Source organism: Myotis nattereri (genome assembly GCF_964212035.1).
Source record: "Myotis nattereri genome assembly, chromosome: 11".
NCBI classification, from domain to species: domain Eukaryota; kingdom Metazoa; phylum Chordata; class Mammalia; order Chiroptera; family Vespertilionidae; genus Myotis; species Myotis nattereri.
In genome coordinates this window covers 63,956,505-63,976,536 of record NC_138086.1, presented here as the reverse complement: position 1 = coordinate 63,976,536, position 20,032 = coordinate 63,956,505, and the positions used below count along the sequence as shown (strand labels likewise).

Here is a 20,032-nt window from a genome sequence, read left to right as displayed (position 1 = left end):
CTGGCACAGCCTGCCTGTTTAATCTAGTCCCTCGCACTTCATGTCCTGGTCAAACCCAACTCTTTATAGTTCTCAGAACTTCCTGAACTTTCATATCTTTATGGCTGGCACCTGCCTATGTTCTCTGCCTGGGGAAGCTGGGGAAAGTCTCAGGAAGGAGGTGAACCTTGAGTCAAGACTTGCAGGATGAGTGGGAGTGTGCCCAATGGGCACGTGGTATCCACGGTTCTTAACCTCAAGGACTTTGCCCTTCAGTGGAGACAGATGTATTCATAATCTCAGGACTTTGTGGTAGCCACTGGGTTAGATGTACTGCCTTCAGTACGAAGGCAGGGGAGGAGGTCCTTGAGTATGACACCTTTTCAACTCAACTTAGAAAAAAGAAAGGGCACCACCTTATTGGCATTGACAAAGCCTCTAAGCCAATCTCTTGACCCATAGGGCCTAACTGGGTGCCTTGCACGTAGCAGAATAAATCGAAGTGGAACAAAAAAATGGACTTGGACAGTGTGACACGCCTGAAGATAGGGAGTCTTTCTGACCACACTCAAGAGTCTCTCCATGTTTTATGACATTCAATGGACCTCATCTGTCCCCTCCTCTCCCTTCCCCTCTTCTGAATGATGGTGCTGCGGGAAACTGAGTCAGGCCTGTCCTGTATTTCTCGGTTCTGTGTCGCTGGGTACTCCTATACAGTCCCAAGGTTCCAGTTGTTACCTCTGGTGAGTCATTCCCAAATCCTCGTCACCAGCTCAGTTTGGTTAATACAATTGCTCGTGAAACATCTCTGCTTGGAAATTTCACAGGGATCTCCAATCCTGTCCAAGAGTGAATTCATCACCTTCCTTACCTCTTCCACCCCTTTCCAAGCACCCCTAGCTCTTCTTCTTTTTTAAAAAAATAATTTTCTTTATTGATTAAGGTATTACATATGTGTCCTTATCCCCTCCTTGCCCCTCCCCACCCCCCAGCTTTTCTTTTTATGTTCATTTTAGTAAATATTAGCCAGTCATCAAACTAAGGAACCCGAGAGTCATCCTTGGTTCTTTAATTCAATCTACAACCAAACCTTTTCAACTGCACCTCCTAAATCTAACTCAGTCCTATTTATCTCTGCCTTGTTACCACCCACCCAGGCTACATGACCTCAGTCCTGTAGGACAACAGGGAGCATCTCACTGCCTCCCTGCATCTATTCTACTAACCCTCCCTACCGCCACTGCCTACATATTCTCCAGTGGATCCATAGTCAAGCGAGTTATCCTTTAACAACCTAGACTGTGTCATCCATCCCTAAAAACCCATGAATGCTAAACGCAATGTGGAACCCTGGGTTGCATCCTGGAACAGAGGAAGAAAACCTGTGAAATCTGACTAAAGTCTGGAGTTAAGAGTAATGGATAGAGCATTGGCCTGTGGACTGAAGGGTCCCAAGTTCAATTCCAGTCAAGGGCATGTACCTTGGTTGTGGGCACATCCCCAGTAGGGGGTGTGCAGGAGGCAGCTGATCAATGTTTCCCTTTCATCGATGTTTCTAATTATCCCTCTCCCTTCCTCTCTGTAAAAAATCAATAAAATATATTTTAAAAAAAGAGTAATGGACCAGTGTTGGTTTCTTGGTTTTGATAGATGTACCGTTATATAAAACTAGAGGCCTGGTGCACAAATTCGTGCATGGGCGGGGTCCCTAGGCCTGGCTAGTGATCAGGGCCAATCCGGGCTGACTCATGCAGTCCCGATTGGGGCTGGCCAGCGATGGGGAGGGAGTGTGGGAGGTTGGAGGGACCGTGGGAGGCTGGCCAGCTGTGGGACGTTGGCTGTGGGAGTGCATTGATCATCAGGGGGCAGCTCCTGCATTGAGCATCTGCCCTCTGGTGGTTGGTGCATGTCATAGCTACCAGCTGGTCATCTGGTCATCCGGCAGTAATGGTCGCTTAGGCTTTAATATATAGAGATACTAACATTAGGAGAAATAGGTAAGAAGTACGCAGGAACATTCTGCAGTATCTTTGCAACTTTTCTGTAAATATTAAAATATTTCAAAATTAAGTTTATTTTATAAAACCACATTAGTAGCTTTCCTTTCCCTTAGATTAGGGTCTCAAATCTGTAACACGACCAGCTTTCTCTCTCCAGCCAGACTAAACTCATTCTTTCATTTCTTCAGTGAGATAGGCTTCTTTATTGATTCCAAGTCTGGCCCATTAATAAGTGCCTGATAAAATAGACATTACATATTTACACTCAAGAGACTGAGTCTAAATTTGGGGGTTGATAGGGCTCAGGAATCTCAGTTGGGTTTGGCCAAGGAGTCAGGACAGCCCAGACAATACTTCAACTGCGTGGCACATACTTGCCTGTGCTCTCCTCACTCCCCTGACTCTGCTCTGCCCTTGACCTTCTGCACCAGCCCCCAACCAGGTGCCCACTTATGTTAATGGGAGAAAGAAAAGGGTCTTCCCCCACGCACCCTGACCCTGTCCCACCTCCCACAACCCACCCGTGGATGATTTAACAGTGGGCTTCTGGAAACGATACTGACTCCCTCCAGATGTAACTGCTAGAGTTGTCCCAATGGCAGGAGTTTCAAGCCAGGTAAGAGGACACGCCAGGCTGCCAGATGGCGGGGAAGATAGGCCTGGGTGAGCAGGCTCAAGGGGAAAGCAAGCTTGAGGGGATCAAGTGTTGCCATCGTGTTCAAGAAAAGGAGTCAAATGAACCTCGTTACACATCAGAGAGCCCTGTTATAATACCCCTGTAATTACCTGGACTTGGATTTAATCTGGGACAAATCCTTCTCTTCTTATGCTTCTTCCTTCCCCTCCTCCATGTTCTATCCTTTCTCCTTCTAAGTCTTAAAATAAGGATAACAAGAAACAACTATTACTAATTACTTTAGATCATCATTTCACCCAAGACATCACACTCAGAATATTTCTCCCGGTTTTTCAGGTGAGTAAATCCATTCCCAAGCTTGTACGCATGCAGCGGATAATAGGCAGAGCTGGGATTTGAACTCGAGTCTTTCTGGCTCTAAAACTTTTGTTCTGTTCCTCAGCAAGTGGCCTGGAGTGATTGGCTGTAAAGGTCCTATCTCTCAGTGAATGAGTGGGCCCCTGGAATTTCATCTCAAGCAGGCTCTGTAGGGGGAAGCTGGCGAGGGAGGGGGCAGCGAGCTGGGGACTCAGTGGGATGTTTGTGTTTGGTGAGAACAGAAACTTTATTGCCAAAATTCATCTGGGAACAACGTTCCCAGAATATTCTCTCTACCTCCACCCCCGCCACTTCCGGACGCGGATTTCTTATGCATACTCCAAAATGATAGACAGAAGAATTTAATGCATTTAATTCCTTTCCTTCCATTTACACGATCATAAATTACAAAGTATTGTCCACTTCACAAAATAAAACCATTTCCAGATAATTTTTGACAGTATCAAGAAGTACATCAGCTACAACAAAGCCATCTGTACAGCTGGGAGGAACCAGGAGAGCAGGGACTCAGCAGAAGTGCTTTCCCCCCACCACGTGCCCAGGAGTCCATCGGGGACTCGCCCGGCGACTGCGCTGCTGCCTCCTCCTTCCAACCCCCTTGTCACAGTAATTTTCTCCTGGTCACTCCAAAACAACACAAGTGAGTAATTGCATCAATCATCTCAGACAATCGGAGGAAAAGACTGAAGGAGGAAAAAAGTCTAGATGTACAGTTTTTGATGTTTTAAATATTTCCCCTATGTTACAAAATATAGAAATCTTGGTGTGAAAAGCTCATGCTAAGATAAATATAACCAATCAGAACTGTAGTAATAAAATCATATTAAATTATTATTCATACAGAGCTACTCTGATCAAAGAGGAACAAATACTCATGGAACCCAAACTCATTCATTCTTACTTTGAAAAATAGGCTTGTTTATAAAACAAAAATGAAAAGAAAACCAATAATTATTCTGCAGATTCGCTTTTCACAAATGCAGAAATGCGGCAAAAATACAATTTGGCATTAACAGACGAACTTTGAGTGCTTGCCTGCAAAGAAAAGGGGAAAAAAGGCTAGCTTTTTATACAGACCAGATGCAACCAGGGTGGCCAAATGACCTGATGTAAAATGACCGTATTCTGCGTGTTCTGGGATATGCACACATGATATGGAAAGACCATGACCAATTCCAAACAGACTTGGAGACTTTACGAAATTTTTATGGGAAGAAAGCTTGTGGACGTTCCAGACCATTCTACAATTGCTATAAACATATGCCATAAGATAGCACAATGCCAGTGCTTAACAGCAGAACGGATCAAAAGCAGGGACACCGGCGGCAGGTGAAGTTTCACTGGGAAGCACGGATAAGGATGGAGGTATGTCAAGATAATACTGCATTCATGGCAAACTTCCCCAGGGATCACAGCACAGAGGCAGGACAAGGTACACAGGGTGATAATCAATGCACTGCATTGAGTTCTATTTGCTAAAATAAAGGAACGTTCTCGCAGCTAAAATAAAAATCCATTTTACAATATAAGTCTCATTTAACATTTAACATATAGAGTTGTCTTTCTTTTCGTAAGTGGGAAATGTTTAACTGTATCAAGTACCTCTATGAATGAAGTTCCCTTTCATTACTGTATAAAGGTCTACACTGGTTTTTAATAAGTTAAAGAAAGATTTATTAATCACTCTTCCGGCAAAACAGACACACACACGAGGCACGGCGAAGACCCCAGCGAGGGCTTTCTCTCACCCTCGCCGGTGCTGTGCTCACGTGGAGGAAGCGAGTGTCTATGAGACACAGTAGCCGACGTGGCCATCCACTGCGGTCCAGGAAACTCCGTCACTTGTTTGGAAAATCAAGTGTAAGAAGAGTTTTTTTTTTTATTCCTTGAGCCTTCTGAACTTCCATGGGCCTGGGGCCGTTCAGCCCATCTCCCTGGTGGGTTAAAACAAAACATCTTCGTTTTCTATTAGAATCTGCACAATCAGCTTTTGGTACCGCATGTCATGGAGGGTGGTGAGCATGCTGTCCTCCGGCGGCCTCATCAGGGTGGGCCCAAACACGATCCCCAGGTTCTCGGCGTTCATGAAATTGTCCTTTTCATTCATGGTCACCCTGCAAGGCACACACAGACACAGAGACATCCATCATCCCAACTCGTGCACATATTTTAATGCTGACGATGCACGTATGCCCCCAAGAACTTCTCTGGTTTGGAAATTTGCAAAAGAAAATTATGAGAATGACAGAAAAGCATTTTTAAAGAGAGAATTTTCTCACTGTTTGTTCCTTTTAGATTATGGACATTGCCTCAGCCAGTGCAAGTGAATTACCAAGTGAGTCTGATATAGACACAATCTTTAAAATCAGAAAAATCGATCCTTCTGACTGATGAATCGTGGGGAGAATGTGGGTTTGAAGGGGCGATTGCTAGCTGACCCGCAGTGCGGAGGTTTTAGTCTAGGCGGGGTTCGCGGAGGCCGTGTCAGGAGGCCTGAGCTTACTTCTTCAGGTGGATCATCAGGTACCGGAGGGTCTCATAGTGGGCGGGAGGCAGCAGCATCAACACCTCGTGGACGGCTTCCAGCCTCTCGTCTGCACTGGAGATTTCTGTGAGGGTCACACAGGAGGAATGTCAGTGCAGCCCGCGACATTCAAGCTTGCAGAGATGTAAGAAGTTAGGCTACCGAGAGAGGGGAAGTCTAACGAGTTCATGCAACTTCAGGCAACATTTCACTGAAAGTGATGAATTTGTTCGTGTCCTGCCTTGTCCCAGAAAGGGTTTGAGGCTGGGCACCATGTGGGCATTGCATGCCCACTGGGTGGGGGGGGGGGCAGAGGCTGGCCCTCCTGGAGTCTGCAGCCTGCAGATGCTTACAGTTGGCACCCGCACAGATGGGGCTTTGCCCAGCTTCTTCTCAATGGTGGATCTGCCAGAAATCTCACCACCACAAGCTTTAATTTACACCAGATCTCACTTGGTAGCGTTCCCGTAACGTTGTCTAATTAAGTCTTCCCTGGCAGGCTTCCAGAACTGAGCAACTTTATCATCGGCAAGGGCGCTGGCCGACGAGCCAAGCAACTCAGCCTGCGTTAGTGGCGCTTTCCACCAAAGTGTTGGCATGGTGAACCCTGGTGTGCAGTCCAGGCTAGGACGTGGATATGAGGCACATGACCATGGGAGGAAGCACGTGTGCTCTGCTTGTTAGGTCTCTGGCAGCCACTCACAGGAAGCTCTCACATCATTCCTCCTGTGACGGAGGGCATCCCGCTGCTGGAACCTTCTCTACTCAGGACCGCCAGGACCCAGGAAGAAAGGATGCTCTTACCAGGAAGCGGGGCCACAGCTCCTCTGCAAAGTGCACGAATCCCTGACTCATTACATACTTATTAGCACTTACCTCTCAAGACGATACGTTTTTATGAAACTTCTTCAAAATGGGGCTTGGCATCTATGCCATGCATCCCAGCATCTGAACCCCTTTCTCACTATGTTCCAAGGCAAACTGTAGACCCCCTACGCCCCCCCCGCCCCCTTCACCACTGTGGTCCTCTCTCTCTCAACAACAGTGGGCCAGCGCGCCAAACACGGAATGAGCAACCGTGGGCTGACGGACGACCGAGGCTGATGCTCCATTCCTAGACCTGTGAGCCTTGCTCTCCTCTGTAAAATGGAATTGTAATACTGGCTTCATCAGGTAGATAAGATGAAACAAGAGGACACTGATGAGAGCTCCTAGGATAGCACTTGGCCTGTTGTTAATTTTGAATAGCATCAATGGGAAAAACTTGGGGTATGACTACGATCGATTAGCAACAGCATTCTCCCTGATGATGAAAGCAGCTAATCTCCACAGTCCTCACTGAAGATCACCTAATTTTTTCTACTGCAGACACATTCTTGCTTTCAGTGTCTAACAGAGTAGGCCTGCACAGGTTCCCGGAACAGACAGGCTGATGGGCAGAGACAGCTGCCTGGCATGTGGCTTCAGCTCAGCCGAGTTGTCCTGGTACTGGCTCCACGCAGCTGGGGCCCGGTGCCTGCTTTCCCACGAACTGAGCCATTGTGGTTAATTGCAAAGCAAGCCGCTCAGGCAATAATTTCAACAGCTCTGCGTTTGAATGCTCTTGAATTCAAAAGCATTGTACTTAAACATTTGATACGAATGAAAAATTGGTTCTTTATACTTACTTGCTGCTTCTATAAACTTGGAATAGGTGTCATAGGTGATGACAGGAATGGGTAAGTCTCTGAAATACAGTTTCAGGGCTCCAGTGATGATGTTTATGTCTGGGTAGAGGTTGGCAGATATGTCCACCTTTTCACCATCTGCAAAACAATCAATGGCCCAATTCCTAATGAGGAGCTGATCTGACCAAGTTAAAGCATGCCCAGGGAGGAAAATAAAATCCAACGAATGCTCCCTTACAGTCTCAGCTGACTACTTCCAATCACGCTGAGGTGCCGGGAGTCACACAAAGGAGTTTGGTGAGAGGGATTTTGGGTCTGAGGGTTAGTGTAGCCAGAAAGGGTAGTGAAACAGACTTACAATGGTTATTTGGGTCCCAGCTCATGGTAATTTGGTAAGTAGAAATTTAGCCCAAAATTCATATTCTGGATTGTACCCAGATTCATAGTAGAATACAGTAACAACCAAATTTATAATTAAAAAATAGTAAGTCCTTAAATAGTTCTACCAGTATTTTTTGAACTTGGATTTGAAGATGATATACACGTAATAATTGTTGAATATCTTCAGTTTCTACTGTCTCTTTCAGGCTCACTGAAGATGCTTTTAGCTTGATTCCTCCTCCCAGTCCCTAGGACTTTATGTTGGGAAACCTTGCCCTTCCCTCATGTACAGGCAATATTATATTTCTTACCATTTTTACAATCATTCTCAAAAATCTTTGACTTTTTGTTTTACCCTTCGTCGCTATCAGTCCAATGTAATTGGCACATACTAGAATATGTTTTTCAACAAAATCTGTTTTATTGAGAGGCTATTCGCATCTTCTCTTATACAGAGAACTGAAAGAACAAATGCTTGAGCAGATTTGGTTCTGAGGATAAAAAAAGCTGAAGCCCAGAGAACAGTGAGAGTGCAGCAGGTAGGCCACATGGTCCCACTTACATATTTTACAAACTTGTACTGCGAATCTACCGTGTGCCAGGCACTCTGAAGCCCCCGTGAGTCAGCGAAGAAAGGGCACACTCTCTGTAACAGCTCTTGTCAGATTGGGAGTCAGGCATGCAACTCAGCAGCTCCAAGGAGACTGGAAGACTGCTGTGCTGGAGACGTGGAAACAGGGAGGGGGGCATAGGAAAGGAAATGGAACTCGTAGGTCAGCGTGGGGCGGGCGGTCAGCGAGGATTCAGGGAGGAGGAAGGACAAGCGGACGCCCGGTGAAGAGGGAGTGGTTCCAGGCAGAGATGTGAGCGCATTATGGATGGACAGAGCGACGTGGGCCGAGGGGCTTGTCCATGAAAACGGGAAGGTGGGTTTCCGTGTTGCCGGGGTGCAAAGTGTACAGGGAGGAGGAACTGGCCATGAGCTTGAACAGACGGGGCGACCAGATCATCAGAGACCATGGATACTATTCTGGGGTGTGGCGGTTCTAGCTAGCGGGCTAGGTTCCACCCCTCCTCTGGCTGCACCAGTATTCACTAGGTTATTCATTAGAAAAACAGAATTTTGGGCTCACCCAGCTTTCTGAATGAGTCCCCACAATGGGCTGTGGTGAACTGCATTTTTAAAAAGTTCCCTTAGGACTGTGTCACATGGCCTGGGGCGCATATGACCCAGGCATAAGGAACAAAAGGAGTCACCTCCTGCACTTCCACTGGCTTCCCCAAACTCACTGCGTGGGGGACCCCACTCCCTCCCTTCTGCTCTGTTGTTTGGAGCTTCGGGAGAAGGAGAAGCGCCAATAGGATCCTGACATGGGGAGACAGAGCATATCCTGGTGCCACGGGAGTAACCATAAGTGTTGGGCAACCAACACAAGAATGTAATGGCACCAAATGTTGGCTGCCCATTCATTCAAGGAGTATTTTAAACTCACTTCCTTGTGTGGTCACTTGTCCACTTTAATAAAAGCACCCCCCAGAGAGGCGGAGAACAAGATTACTCCTTGGCTTCCTAAAGAACAGCTCTCAGTAGCCCCGAAACTCCGGTCTCAGCTTGAATAAAATCTGGTTCCCAAAGACAGGGCACTAAAAAGTCATCTGGCTTTCAAGCTCATGCTATGGCCAGTTAGCTCAGTAGTTAGAGTGTCAGCCCACGTACTGAAGGGTCACAGGTTCCATTCCCGGTCAAGGGCACGTACCTCACTAGTAGTTGCAGATTGGATCCCCGGCCTGGTTGGGGCTCATAAGGGAGGCAACCAATTGATGCGTTTATCTCACATTGATGTTTCTCTCTCTCTGTCTTTCTCTCCCTTCCTCCCTCCCGCCTCCCTCTGTTCCACTCACTCTTTAAAGATCAATGGAAAAAATATCCTCAGGTGAGGATTAAATAAAAAAGAAGGCACAAGCCCACCTCTATCAAATGCCATTTTGACATCCTCGATGTGTTCGGTGAACCCGGAGACCCTGTAAAGACCTTCCGACTTTAATCCTGTTAAAAAAAAGAGACAGACTTTAACCAGCTTCCAGCAACATCTAAGAACCACTCTAATCTCATATCTGCACTGTGTGCTCTCGGGAAATGAGCAAAATCATCAGTGCTTCTACATCATCCACTGTCCCATCGGCACTTGGACTCGTCCGTCTCCATTTCCACGCACATGTCTTCATTTGCTGCGGGACGGTGGAGACCTCAGTGATGGGGGCGTCTTCCTGTCTGGTTTTGTAAAGCGAACCCATGTTTACGATTCTCATCCACATGATCTCCTGCCTGTTTTGTTCACCAGCCTGCTGGATGCGATTTCACTGCCTCAGGCAGCTACTTGCTTTCTCTTCCGCATCATCTTAGTCCATGTGCCACACACATCAATGGACGCAGGTGTGAGATACATATTATCCTGATTTTGTTGAAACAGCCCAATTTTATAGCCTTTTACAGTTACCAAATCCTCACAGGGAAGTAAAGTACAGCACAGGGAATGTAGTAAAAAATATTGTAGCCCAGCCAGCATGGCTCAGGGGTTGAGTGTCGACCTATGAACTGGGAGGTCATGGTTCGATTCCCGGTCCTGGGTTGCGGGCTCAATCCCCAGTGTGGGACATGCAGGAGGCAGCCAATCAGTGATTCTCTCTCATTATTGATGTTTCCTTCTTTCTCTCCCTCTCCCTTCTTTTCTGAAATAAATAAAAATGTTTGAAAAATATTGTAATAACTGTGTATGGTGCAGGTGTATAGGTTGATTGGGGGAATTACTTTGTAAGGTACACAAATGTCTAATCACTATGCTGTAAGCCTGAAACTAATGGAATACTGAATGTCAACTGCAATTGAAAGTTTAAGAACTAACACAAATTTATAGCCTTTATGTTATTTAGTCATAAATATGATAACATGTTAAATGTTTACATATGATTAATTTAATTATACACCTTCAAATAAATGTGCCTTTTATATCTTCAACGTGCAGCGCATGATAAATGCTCGGCAAGTATATGCTGAATGCATACATGGAAGCACTTCACACATGACTAGTTTATGAATGAAACAGAAATTGATTTAGTTCGTGTGTGGGGGTACACGCATGTGCACGTGAGCCTGTGCAGACCATTTTTTCTACATCAACAGTGGAGAGTCAATTTAACGATTCTAAGAAGGTTTCATTGGCAACAGTAAAAATCAAATCCTTATCTCAAGGGGCCTTTTCCAAACCTCTGGCTTCGATTTCCCGAATGCAGATGTCCACCACCATGGGCCGCTGGGCGTTGTGCGCCTTCACCAGGGTGGTGAGGTCACAGCAGTACACCTTCTTGATCCTCTTGAGGTCCGGCTGACAGTCGTTGGGAACGTGCTTGGAGCACTGCTTGTGTACGTTCAGCCCACAGTCTGGAAACAAAGAAGCCACATTAGATGGCCCTGCCCTTTGGCCAAAGCCCAGCACAAACGACACGTTACCAAAATTAAACGGCGAAAACAGCCCAGGGTTTGCCGCATCTCCCTGGAGCGTTCACCCCACTCAGAGGTGGTCCTCTCCATCCAAGGAGTGTGAAATCTGAATGTATTCAGGAAACTCTTACATAATTCATTTGTTCTCACGAAGCTTTCTCTGCTGCTGGACTAATCTCACTGGGATAGTCCTGGTCATTAGCCAGATTGTTTGTATGTTTCTTTCCCTTTCGGGCCTGGGACCTTTGTGGCCACATGTGGGCTTTTGGGTGTGGAGTCTCAGAGCTAGTCGTGGCTCATAGTGGGCACGTAGGACTTCTGCTCGGTTGTTTCTCTTAAATCCTCGATGCTCCTCTTGTGGGAGACAAGATTACTCTCTCTGCGAACCCCTTCCTGGAGAGGTGCCCACAGTTCCCACTCTCTTCCTCCTTGTGGGCAGTGGGGGCAGGCCATTTTCTTGCCACTTGCCTCACTTTGACACCTGCTAGTGGGAATGATGCCTACCTGGACACCAGTGGGAGTACCTGAGGGCTTACAATGCAGAACAATGCCATGAAATGTGATGATGCAAGTAATTATTTATAAAGCTCATATCAAGATCTAAAGCTGAAAAGGGGCTTTCTAGTTCACTGAATGCATTGTGAGCATAGCAAAGCAGTTGGGATCCACTGATGGAATTTCTCAAACAATAACAGAGCCCAGTCTACATGCTGGAAAATAAAAATTTAATGTCGAAGTTGTTCACAGTTGATGTGCTGCTTATTCAAAGTGCCTTCTAATATTACTTGTCTTTCTAGGTATAAAGAAAAACAATAATAATGATATACTATATTCTAAGATATATACATTATACATATGACAAATATTATAATCAGCTACTTTGCAAAAAGAAAAAAAAAGCACTTAACCACATTAAGGACTTGAGAGGATCTAAACTTTTGTAAAATCATCAAAAAATTATTTTTGAAAATCACTAGATGATCTTTATGTAATGTGTACCGGCCAAGTTCTCTCTGCCTACTCTCCTTCCAAAGGAAAAACCGTTCTCATTCATTTCAGCTTCATCAGCATGAGAAGGTCACCAAAGCTCAAGTGAACTTCAATAAGATTTTGGTAAATTTACTTAGTAGATGTAAATTTTAGCCAACTGAACTAAATAGAATTGGTTGGTCTTCTTGCTTGTTTCCTCTTTTATAAAATGAGGATAAAATAGACCTCGTTGTAAGGTTATCATGAGGATCAGATAAGCTAATATATGTAAAGACTGGGGTGTGACGGACACCATGTGAGAATTCAATCAAAGAAATCGCAAATATGGTGATAGAAAACACAAAGATACCTGCTTAGCTGTTCTTCAGTTATTTCATTATTTTTACTATATCTTTACAAACTTCATTTAAAACAATTTGGAAAAACTAGGGTAAAAGATACAATACACAAAATCCACAATTTTAACCATTTTTAAGTGTACAGTTCAGTGGTCTTAAGCACCTTTGCATTGTATGCCATCATCACCCCCATCTATCTCCAAAATATTTTTCATTTCCGCAAACGGAAACTCTGTACTCATTGAATATGAATCCCCCAGACCCTTCTTCCCCTGGCCCCTGGCAACCACGTTCTACTTTCTGTCTCTGAATGTGATTACTTTAGTTACCTCACATAAGTGGAATCATACGGTATTTGTCCTTTTCTCACTGGCTTATTTCACTCAGAGTAATGTCCTCCAGGTTCATTCATATTGTAACCTATGACAGGATTTCCTATAATATTCCCTTGTATGGATAGACCACATCTTGTTTATCCATTCACCCATTGCTGGGCCGCTGCTACCTTCTGGCTATTGTGAAAAATGCTGCCCTAAACGTGGGTGTGCAATGACCTGTTTGAATGGCTGCTTTCCTCTCCATGGGGTATATAGCTAGAAGTGGAAATGCTGGCTTACATAATAATTCTATTCTCAACTTCCTTATATACTTCGTGTTAATATCTGAAGCAACAGTGTTTATGCAAAATGAAATCCTGACATTTTATTAAAATGAAGATGTTTTATAACAAATACAAAAATATTCAGGTTTTGCAACTAATACATCTCCATATACTAAAAATGAAGTGTGTTTCATTTAAAAATGTTTAAAATATGTAAAATATGGGGAGTGGAGAGGCAGGGATTGTTCTTTTACCTTTTAATGATCAGTTTGCAGGTTTCCTGCTGCTCAGGGGAATATGAAGCTATATGGTGGCCACTGGAGAAAAACACCCTCTTATCCCTGAGAAATTTGCTGTTCAAAGCTAATCCGAATCCCAGAGTTTTGTTTTCATAATATTGACTTTGGACCAATTTCTTGCTGAAATTGGATAATACCAGCAATTAGGGATATTTTTTGGTGGGTATAAGCAGGCAGGCTGAATTCATACCACTGAGTACTTCAGATAGTCTACCACTTTGCTCAGGGGTTCAGCTGGGAGGTGCTCTGTAGCTCTCGCCTAGTCTGTTGTGTTAATGGGAGTATCTGGATCATTTCTGGAAAGACTGCTTTGAGCCTATGTTTGCTGCTTGTTTCATGGATGCGGGGCGGGGACAGGTGGAGTTAACAGACACACATGAGCATCTACTTGAACCCTCCAGGCATCACTACTGGTGATTGCTGTGTCTACACTAGAAGCTAAGATTGCCTCTTTCAAGTGGAGAAAGGATTTAAAATCCCATGATCCTGTGAGCCCAAACGGGCAGTATGGGGAAACAATAGATAATCATAATGTAGTGTCATTACCTTATTTTATTTTAAATGCTTCATTAGAATTCTGTTTGTAAATCTCACCCTAGCAAGGAAAATATCAGTCCTGGTGTTGGTGGAAACCCAACAGATATATCACAGGAGGCTGCTCTTGCTCCTGACCCGAACTGCTTGCCAGAAAAAGCATGGTAAGATGACTTAGGAAGCCCAGTTACACATTAATTTGGCAATTCTTTGCTATTTTTTGTTAGATGTATCTTAACAAGATGTGTTATGTGCTGCTAGCAATGGGTGTGTGTGTCCAGTTCTAGGTAGAAAAACACCTAGGGTTTCAAAACGCTTTGAAACTATGTGATATCAAATCAAGGTTTCATTGTTATCTGACGGTAGAAAAGTTCTGAGCATGGGCTCTGGCGTCAAATCAATGTTTCACGGCTTAGTATGTGGGCACGGGCCATTAACAATCATCTGTAAGCCTCAGTTTCGCCATCTATTTAATGGGGAGAATAACTGCATCTCCCCCAAGATCTGTTGGTGAGGCTAACTGGCATGATAAAGAGAAAATGCTTAGCTCAGTGCCTGGTATGTGATCAATGTTCTCTAGTATTATTATTTTCATGCCCTTTCTTTTGTAGTGAAGTGGGGATGACAAAGAAAAGTGGTTTTTCTATCTATATGATTCCATTGGAATTAATTTTGTTTCCTTTTAAGGAATCCTGCCTATTTGGGGAGGCAGGTAGGTGCCTACAGAAGAAGTGCATCTGCTTGCATTTTTCTTGTCTTACATAAACAAGCCATTGCTCTCCACTCTAGCAAATACCTAGAAGGATGCCTCAAACCTTCCAGAAAGCTAGACCTTTGAGCTAATCTGGGCCTATTTCCAAGCTCTGGAGAGTTGCCCTCCAGCTCAACATGGTGGCACTTCATATAAATGGAAGAAGGATAAAGAAAGTTCCGTGTCTACCTGAGCACCGGACCCCTTGGGCGATGAGCCCCCACATGAAGTTGGCACAATATTCACACCAGTGTGGGCCTCGGAATGTGTGGACCTGTGATCCAAAAAGAAGAAGAGTGTCAGAAAATTCAGTCATTTGGGAGTAGGTGGCCTCAGTTATGCAACAAATGCACGAAGTCAAGACACAAAGGCCTTAGTGGCAGTGAGCATCCCTCGCTGGGCCTGTTCTCTCCAGGGTGGCAGAGTTGCAAATGGACCAGAGAGAACAGAGATGTGCTTTGATCTTTGAACATCCTACATGGATCTACCATGCCCGGGGCCGGAGTCTGAAAGGAATGAGGAGAAACAGTAAGATTATAGGGCCATGGCATCAGCTGAAGAATGAGACTCTCACCACCCAAACAAGGCACTGTGTGGACCAACACAAGGTGGCCCGAGCTGGTCGCTACAGCTGCATTGGCTCAGCTTTTGTCCTTTTGACCAAAGTGGCCCCCTGGCAGTAAAATCATAGATCATTTCAATTATGAATATAAATGTAAACATTCTTTATAAAAGGTCCTACTGAATATAGCTTTATATTTAAAAAAATGTCCTGACCAAGGATAGTTTAATTTCATGAAATTAAGGTAGTTGACATATTACTAGAATTCACCCCAATAACAAAAGAAACCACATCAGCATTTCAAAAATTAGAATACCAACAATCAGACACAATTCATCATTTACTCTTAATAATAGGATTCCACATGCTAGGAATAGAGGAGATTCTCCTAAAAATAGCTGATTAAAGGTATTTATGTTATACATAATATTTAAGATGGAACATTAGAATAATTTCCTTCAAAGTCAGCAAAATGATAAGGCTGCCTGCTATCAATGCTTCTCTTGAGTATTATTCTATAGAGTTTAGCCAGCATAACAAAAGAAGACAGGAAATATAATATATGATTGGAAGAAGAAATGAGGCCAAGTTTGCTTAATAAAAGAGTAATATGAAGAAATCAGCATTGCCCTGGCTGGTCTGGCTCAGTAGATAGAGCATCAGCCTGCAGACTGAAGGTCCCAGGTTCAATTCTGGTCAAGGGCACATGCTCGGGTTGTGGACTCAATCCCCAGTAAGGGGGTGTGCAGGAGGCAGCCACTCAATGATTTTCTCTCATCACTGATGTTTCTCTCTCCCTCTCCCTTCCTCTCTGAAATCAATATATATATATATATATATATATATATATATATGAAGAAATCAGCATTGCTCTATAGAAGTAACACCATTTTATTAAATAGTAAAAAGCAAAGGCTCCATTTACAACAGCAGCAACACTCTAAAATAATTAGAACATTCTATATAATAAAACCCTAATATGCAAATTGACCGAATGGCAGAACAACCAGTCACTATGATGTGCACTGACCACCAGGGGGCAGATGCTCAACACAGGAGCTGCCCCCTGGTGGTCAGTGTGCTCCCACAGGGGAAGCCAGGCTCATGGCTGCTGAGTGCAGTGGCGGTGGCAGGAGCCTCTCCCGCCTCTGCGACAGCCCTAAGGACCCTTCAGGGGATGTCTGAATGCTGGCTTAGGCCCACTTAGTGGAGTGAGAGGGCACAGGCCTTTAGTGATTTAATAAATGACATTACGGACACAAATAAGGAGATATTCTATACTCATGTATGGCAATGCCCAATGTTATAAATAGGTTAATTAGCCTCCAACTGAATTGAATAAATCTATAAATCCAATGCAATTTCAGTAAAAATCTCCATTCTGTGGTGTTTTCCACAAAAGTTGACACGATGACCCTAAATTCCATATGGAAGAATAGAGAAGAAGAGAATAGCCCATGATAATTTCAAGTGAGTAGATGAACGTAGGAAAACACATCTGACCATCTAGCAAGATGTCTATAGTTACAAAAGGAAAACACCATGCAGGCTGGACAAACAGGCCAGTGCCTTCGAGTGGAAAGGCCAGAAACCAAGTCGCATACATAGGGAGACTGGGTATGTTTCAGAAGTGGCATTACATTAGGGGAAGGATGTCAGAGAGGTGAGTTAGTGTTATGTCATCCACCTGTCACCCTCTCATTCATCATTCACTCATTGACATGCTGACCGCCTATTTTGAACCTGGCACTGGAGAAGTCCACAAAGATACAAAGTCAAAACAGATCAGAGGAGCCCAGACCTCCCTGCCCTCAAGGATCTCATCTACAAGAATAAATAGGCCACAGAAACAATTACCCTATGGTAGTGTCCTGGAGAGAATAACACATGCTTCTAAGAAGGCTGGGGAAAGTGATATTTGAACTGGGTTTTGAAGGATGGATAGGAGTTCACCAGGCTGGGAAACACTGAGCTGCTGGGGAAGTGACAGTGCTGACTGTGGAGGCAGAGTAGTTGGGAAAACATTTCAAGAAGCGAAAACAGCGTAGCCAAAAGCCAACGGCGGTGGGCTTGGTTTTTGAAAGATATTCTTTTCTTTTAGGTCATGCAAAAAAAAAAAAGTGACCAAATTCTTCTCTGGAATATCTCTAGTGGATAAAGAAATTGCATGGGAAATACCTCCATACCTTGGGGTCAAAATGAAAATGCAATGTTTAGAAATGAGGAGAGTAGCTACCATGTTTACTACACATTGACCAAATGAAAAACTGGCTGACTCAATGCTCAGGAAATATATGATATGCTAATCATAAATTTTCTGAAATTTTCCTTTTTGCCAATATTTAAAAAAAGAATTAAACATCAAAATTACATTTAATGCTGATTAGCCTCACCCATAACTACCAGCATCCTTTCCCGTCAATGTATCCCCACTGCCTGCGATCTCATTTCTCCAGCCAAACAAATGCAGGCAGGCACTTCGGAATAGCAACTCGCTTCGTGTGTCCACACATTCCCCCAGAGATAAACAAAAAGGGGCGGGGGGGAATGTCAAGTTAGTTCAACATTATTTTAGGCCCACTGCCTACTTTCCCCTTTGTGATGGGCCAGTGTTTGTTTTCACGGCTGATAGAGTGTCCGGCTTTCTTTTGGGTCCACAAGTACACTCTCTGAATAGTAGCCTACATGTGAATGCAGGGACACTCTCCGAACCCATGTTATTTCGGGCTGAGTTATGTCAACCGTTCCAACGAAACACCCCATATCTTGAAAAGTCACTAATCAGCCTTTTCCATTTGCTGAAGTTTATTGATTTTCAAGAATATCTTTTCAGAAAAAAAAGAGAGAGAACATTTTGCAAACTTTAGGGCAGAACCGAAAATACCCCAGACAGGAAGAAAATACCCTAGACAGGAAGAATGTCTGCCCAAGGCTATTATACTGGGCCTGGTCTGCCTGGAATTCAAAAACCACACCAAACAGAAGACGATGATACGCAGGAGATAAGGGATGTTGGACAAAGAGCCCAGGAATGGCCATTGCATGGAAACAAGAGCAAGAGGAATGGCCAAGGAAAAGTCTCGGCTTTGAGGAAGTACCCCTGACATGACACTGTGTGAGAGAGCAGGGTGATACCTGTCTCACATCTGTGGGGCTGGAAGGCATAATCCCTGCTGGTTTCTATAACAAGTATGTTTCGATGGGTCAAGGCAGGGGCTGCCCCAGTCGATAATCAGCTCAGCCCAGGTTGTAGACAGAGCTGCTTATGATGTGCAGCAGTTGGGACATTCTGCTTTTTCTTCTCAGCAAACCTCCGGGTTTCTCAGCCCTGGCACTCTGAAGGTTTGGGACTGGGTAAGTCTGGGTGCACTGTAGGCCGTGTAGCGGTGACCGTGGCCTCTGCCCACCGATGTCTGCAGCAACCCTGGGCTGAAACCACCACAGATGTCTGCAGACATTGCCAAATGTGCCCCTGGGACAAAGGAACCCTGGTAGAGGACCACTGGTATAGACGGAAACCCTATCACCTCAGTCTGTCACTGTTATCATTTACATGAAAAACGAGAACTTTATTCTCTTATTTGGGTTTCAAAGGACCCTGGGTCAAAGGCAGTTTTTCCTTAGCTGCTTGATATGCACAGAGGAGGGGGCAGGAGAGGGAGGGAGGGGGCTGAGGTCACTCCCAGCTCCATGTCACTGGGTGTGGAGGTCACCCCATCAGGTCAGGCTTTGGCTCAGGTCACTGAGGGAGGTGGAGGGAGGCAGCCTGTCTGCCGTCAGAGGCGCTGGGCCCCCAACCTCAGCCAAGGGTTCCTCCTGCGTTTCCCAGAATCACGTGACATTGAACTTGGGAGGAATTAGGTTAAACTTGGGACTTTTCTGTCTTGCAAGGTCAGATGAAATGCTGGCCTTGACGTGAACCTTTTCAGACGTGAGAAAACCCGCCGAGGGGTGCCGGTCGGTGGGACACAGAAGATTCCCGTGTCCCTGCGGGGCCAGCTGCGCAGACGCAGCCGAGAGCCTGTTTCTCAACCCGGGCACCACTGACCCCCAGATAACTCCATTCAGAAGCTCTTCTCATGCGTTTAAAACAGGGTTCATTTCTAAAACATCCACGACCACACAGCTGCTGGGGAATCGCCCCATTGCCTAAAGCGACACCTTCATTTGGTAGCTAATTTCCTCTCAGGAATAGAAGGGCAACAGTACAACACTTTTTTTTTTTTTGACACTTCCCTGCTCAATACCCTCCAGCCCCCCTTTCCCACCCCCCATTGTCTGTTTCAAGTATCCTCAATCTTAGCACTATTGATATTGGGGCCAGACAACTCCTGGTGGAGGGGTCCCGCCGGGCCTGTGGCATGCTCAGTTATTGGTAAACCCAGTCGTGAGAATCAGAAATGCCGGCACACGATGCCAAGGTCCCCCGGGAGCAACACCCGCTGGGAGAGAGCCACCCAGGAGAGGACAAGGTCCCATTCTTATGTCACATCCGTCTTCCTGGCAGTGCCTGGCGCATAGTCAGTCCTCAGTCCACATTTGATGACTAAAAGTTACATGTCTAAATAGTTTCCTCCCATCAGAACTTTCAAAGACACCCAGCTAATATGACAGCAATCACTGGTGCTGTTTTCCCCTCCCAACAAAACACAAAAAGAGTGTTCCTATGGCTGTAACATGGCAGAGTCAGACATTTTAGTCATTTCGGATAGCCTCTTTGGATTCTCTGTTCTTTGGAATAGAAAAAACTGAGTGTGAAGTTAATAACCAGGAGGGAAAGGCTATAGCTGACTTCCCCAGGCCGTCTACACGGGAGGACTCCTTCCTTCACTCACCACCTGGACACTGAACACCCCAGGCACCCTGGACCCCACCTGCCGGCTTACGGGGCC

At 45.0% G+C, this 20,032-nt stretch overlaps 1 protein-coding gene across 2 annotated transcripts in view; it reads right to left on the bottom strand.

The window, feature by feature from the left end:
- Positions 1 to 3,319: 3,319 nt before the first annotated feature.
- The window catches only part of CHN2 (chimerin 2), a 228,516-nt gene continuing 211,803 nt past the window's right edge, over positions 3,320 to 20,032 (bottom strand). For both annotated transcript variants that reach the window (XM_081102278.1, XM_081102279.1), the window contains 6 exons: positions 14,768 to 14,852; positions 10,832 to 11,005; positions 9,536 to 9,613; positions 7,186 to 7,323; positions 5,498 to 5,603; positions 3,320 to 5,108 (listed from right to left, as the gene is read on the bottom strand). In XM_081102278.1, the coding sequence (XP_080958404.1) occupies positions 4,937 to 5,108; positions 5,498 to 5,603; positions 7,186 to 7,323; positions 9,536 to 9,613; positions 10,832 to 11,005; positions 14,768 to 14,852 (753 nt within the window). In that variant the 3' untranslated portion in view covers positions 3,320 to 4,936. The remainder of the gene's footprint in view (positions 5,109 to 5,497; positions 5,604 to 7,185; positions 7,324 to 9,535; positions 9,614 to 10,831; positions 11,006 to 14,767; positions 14,853 to 20,032) is intronic.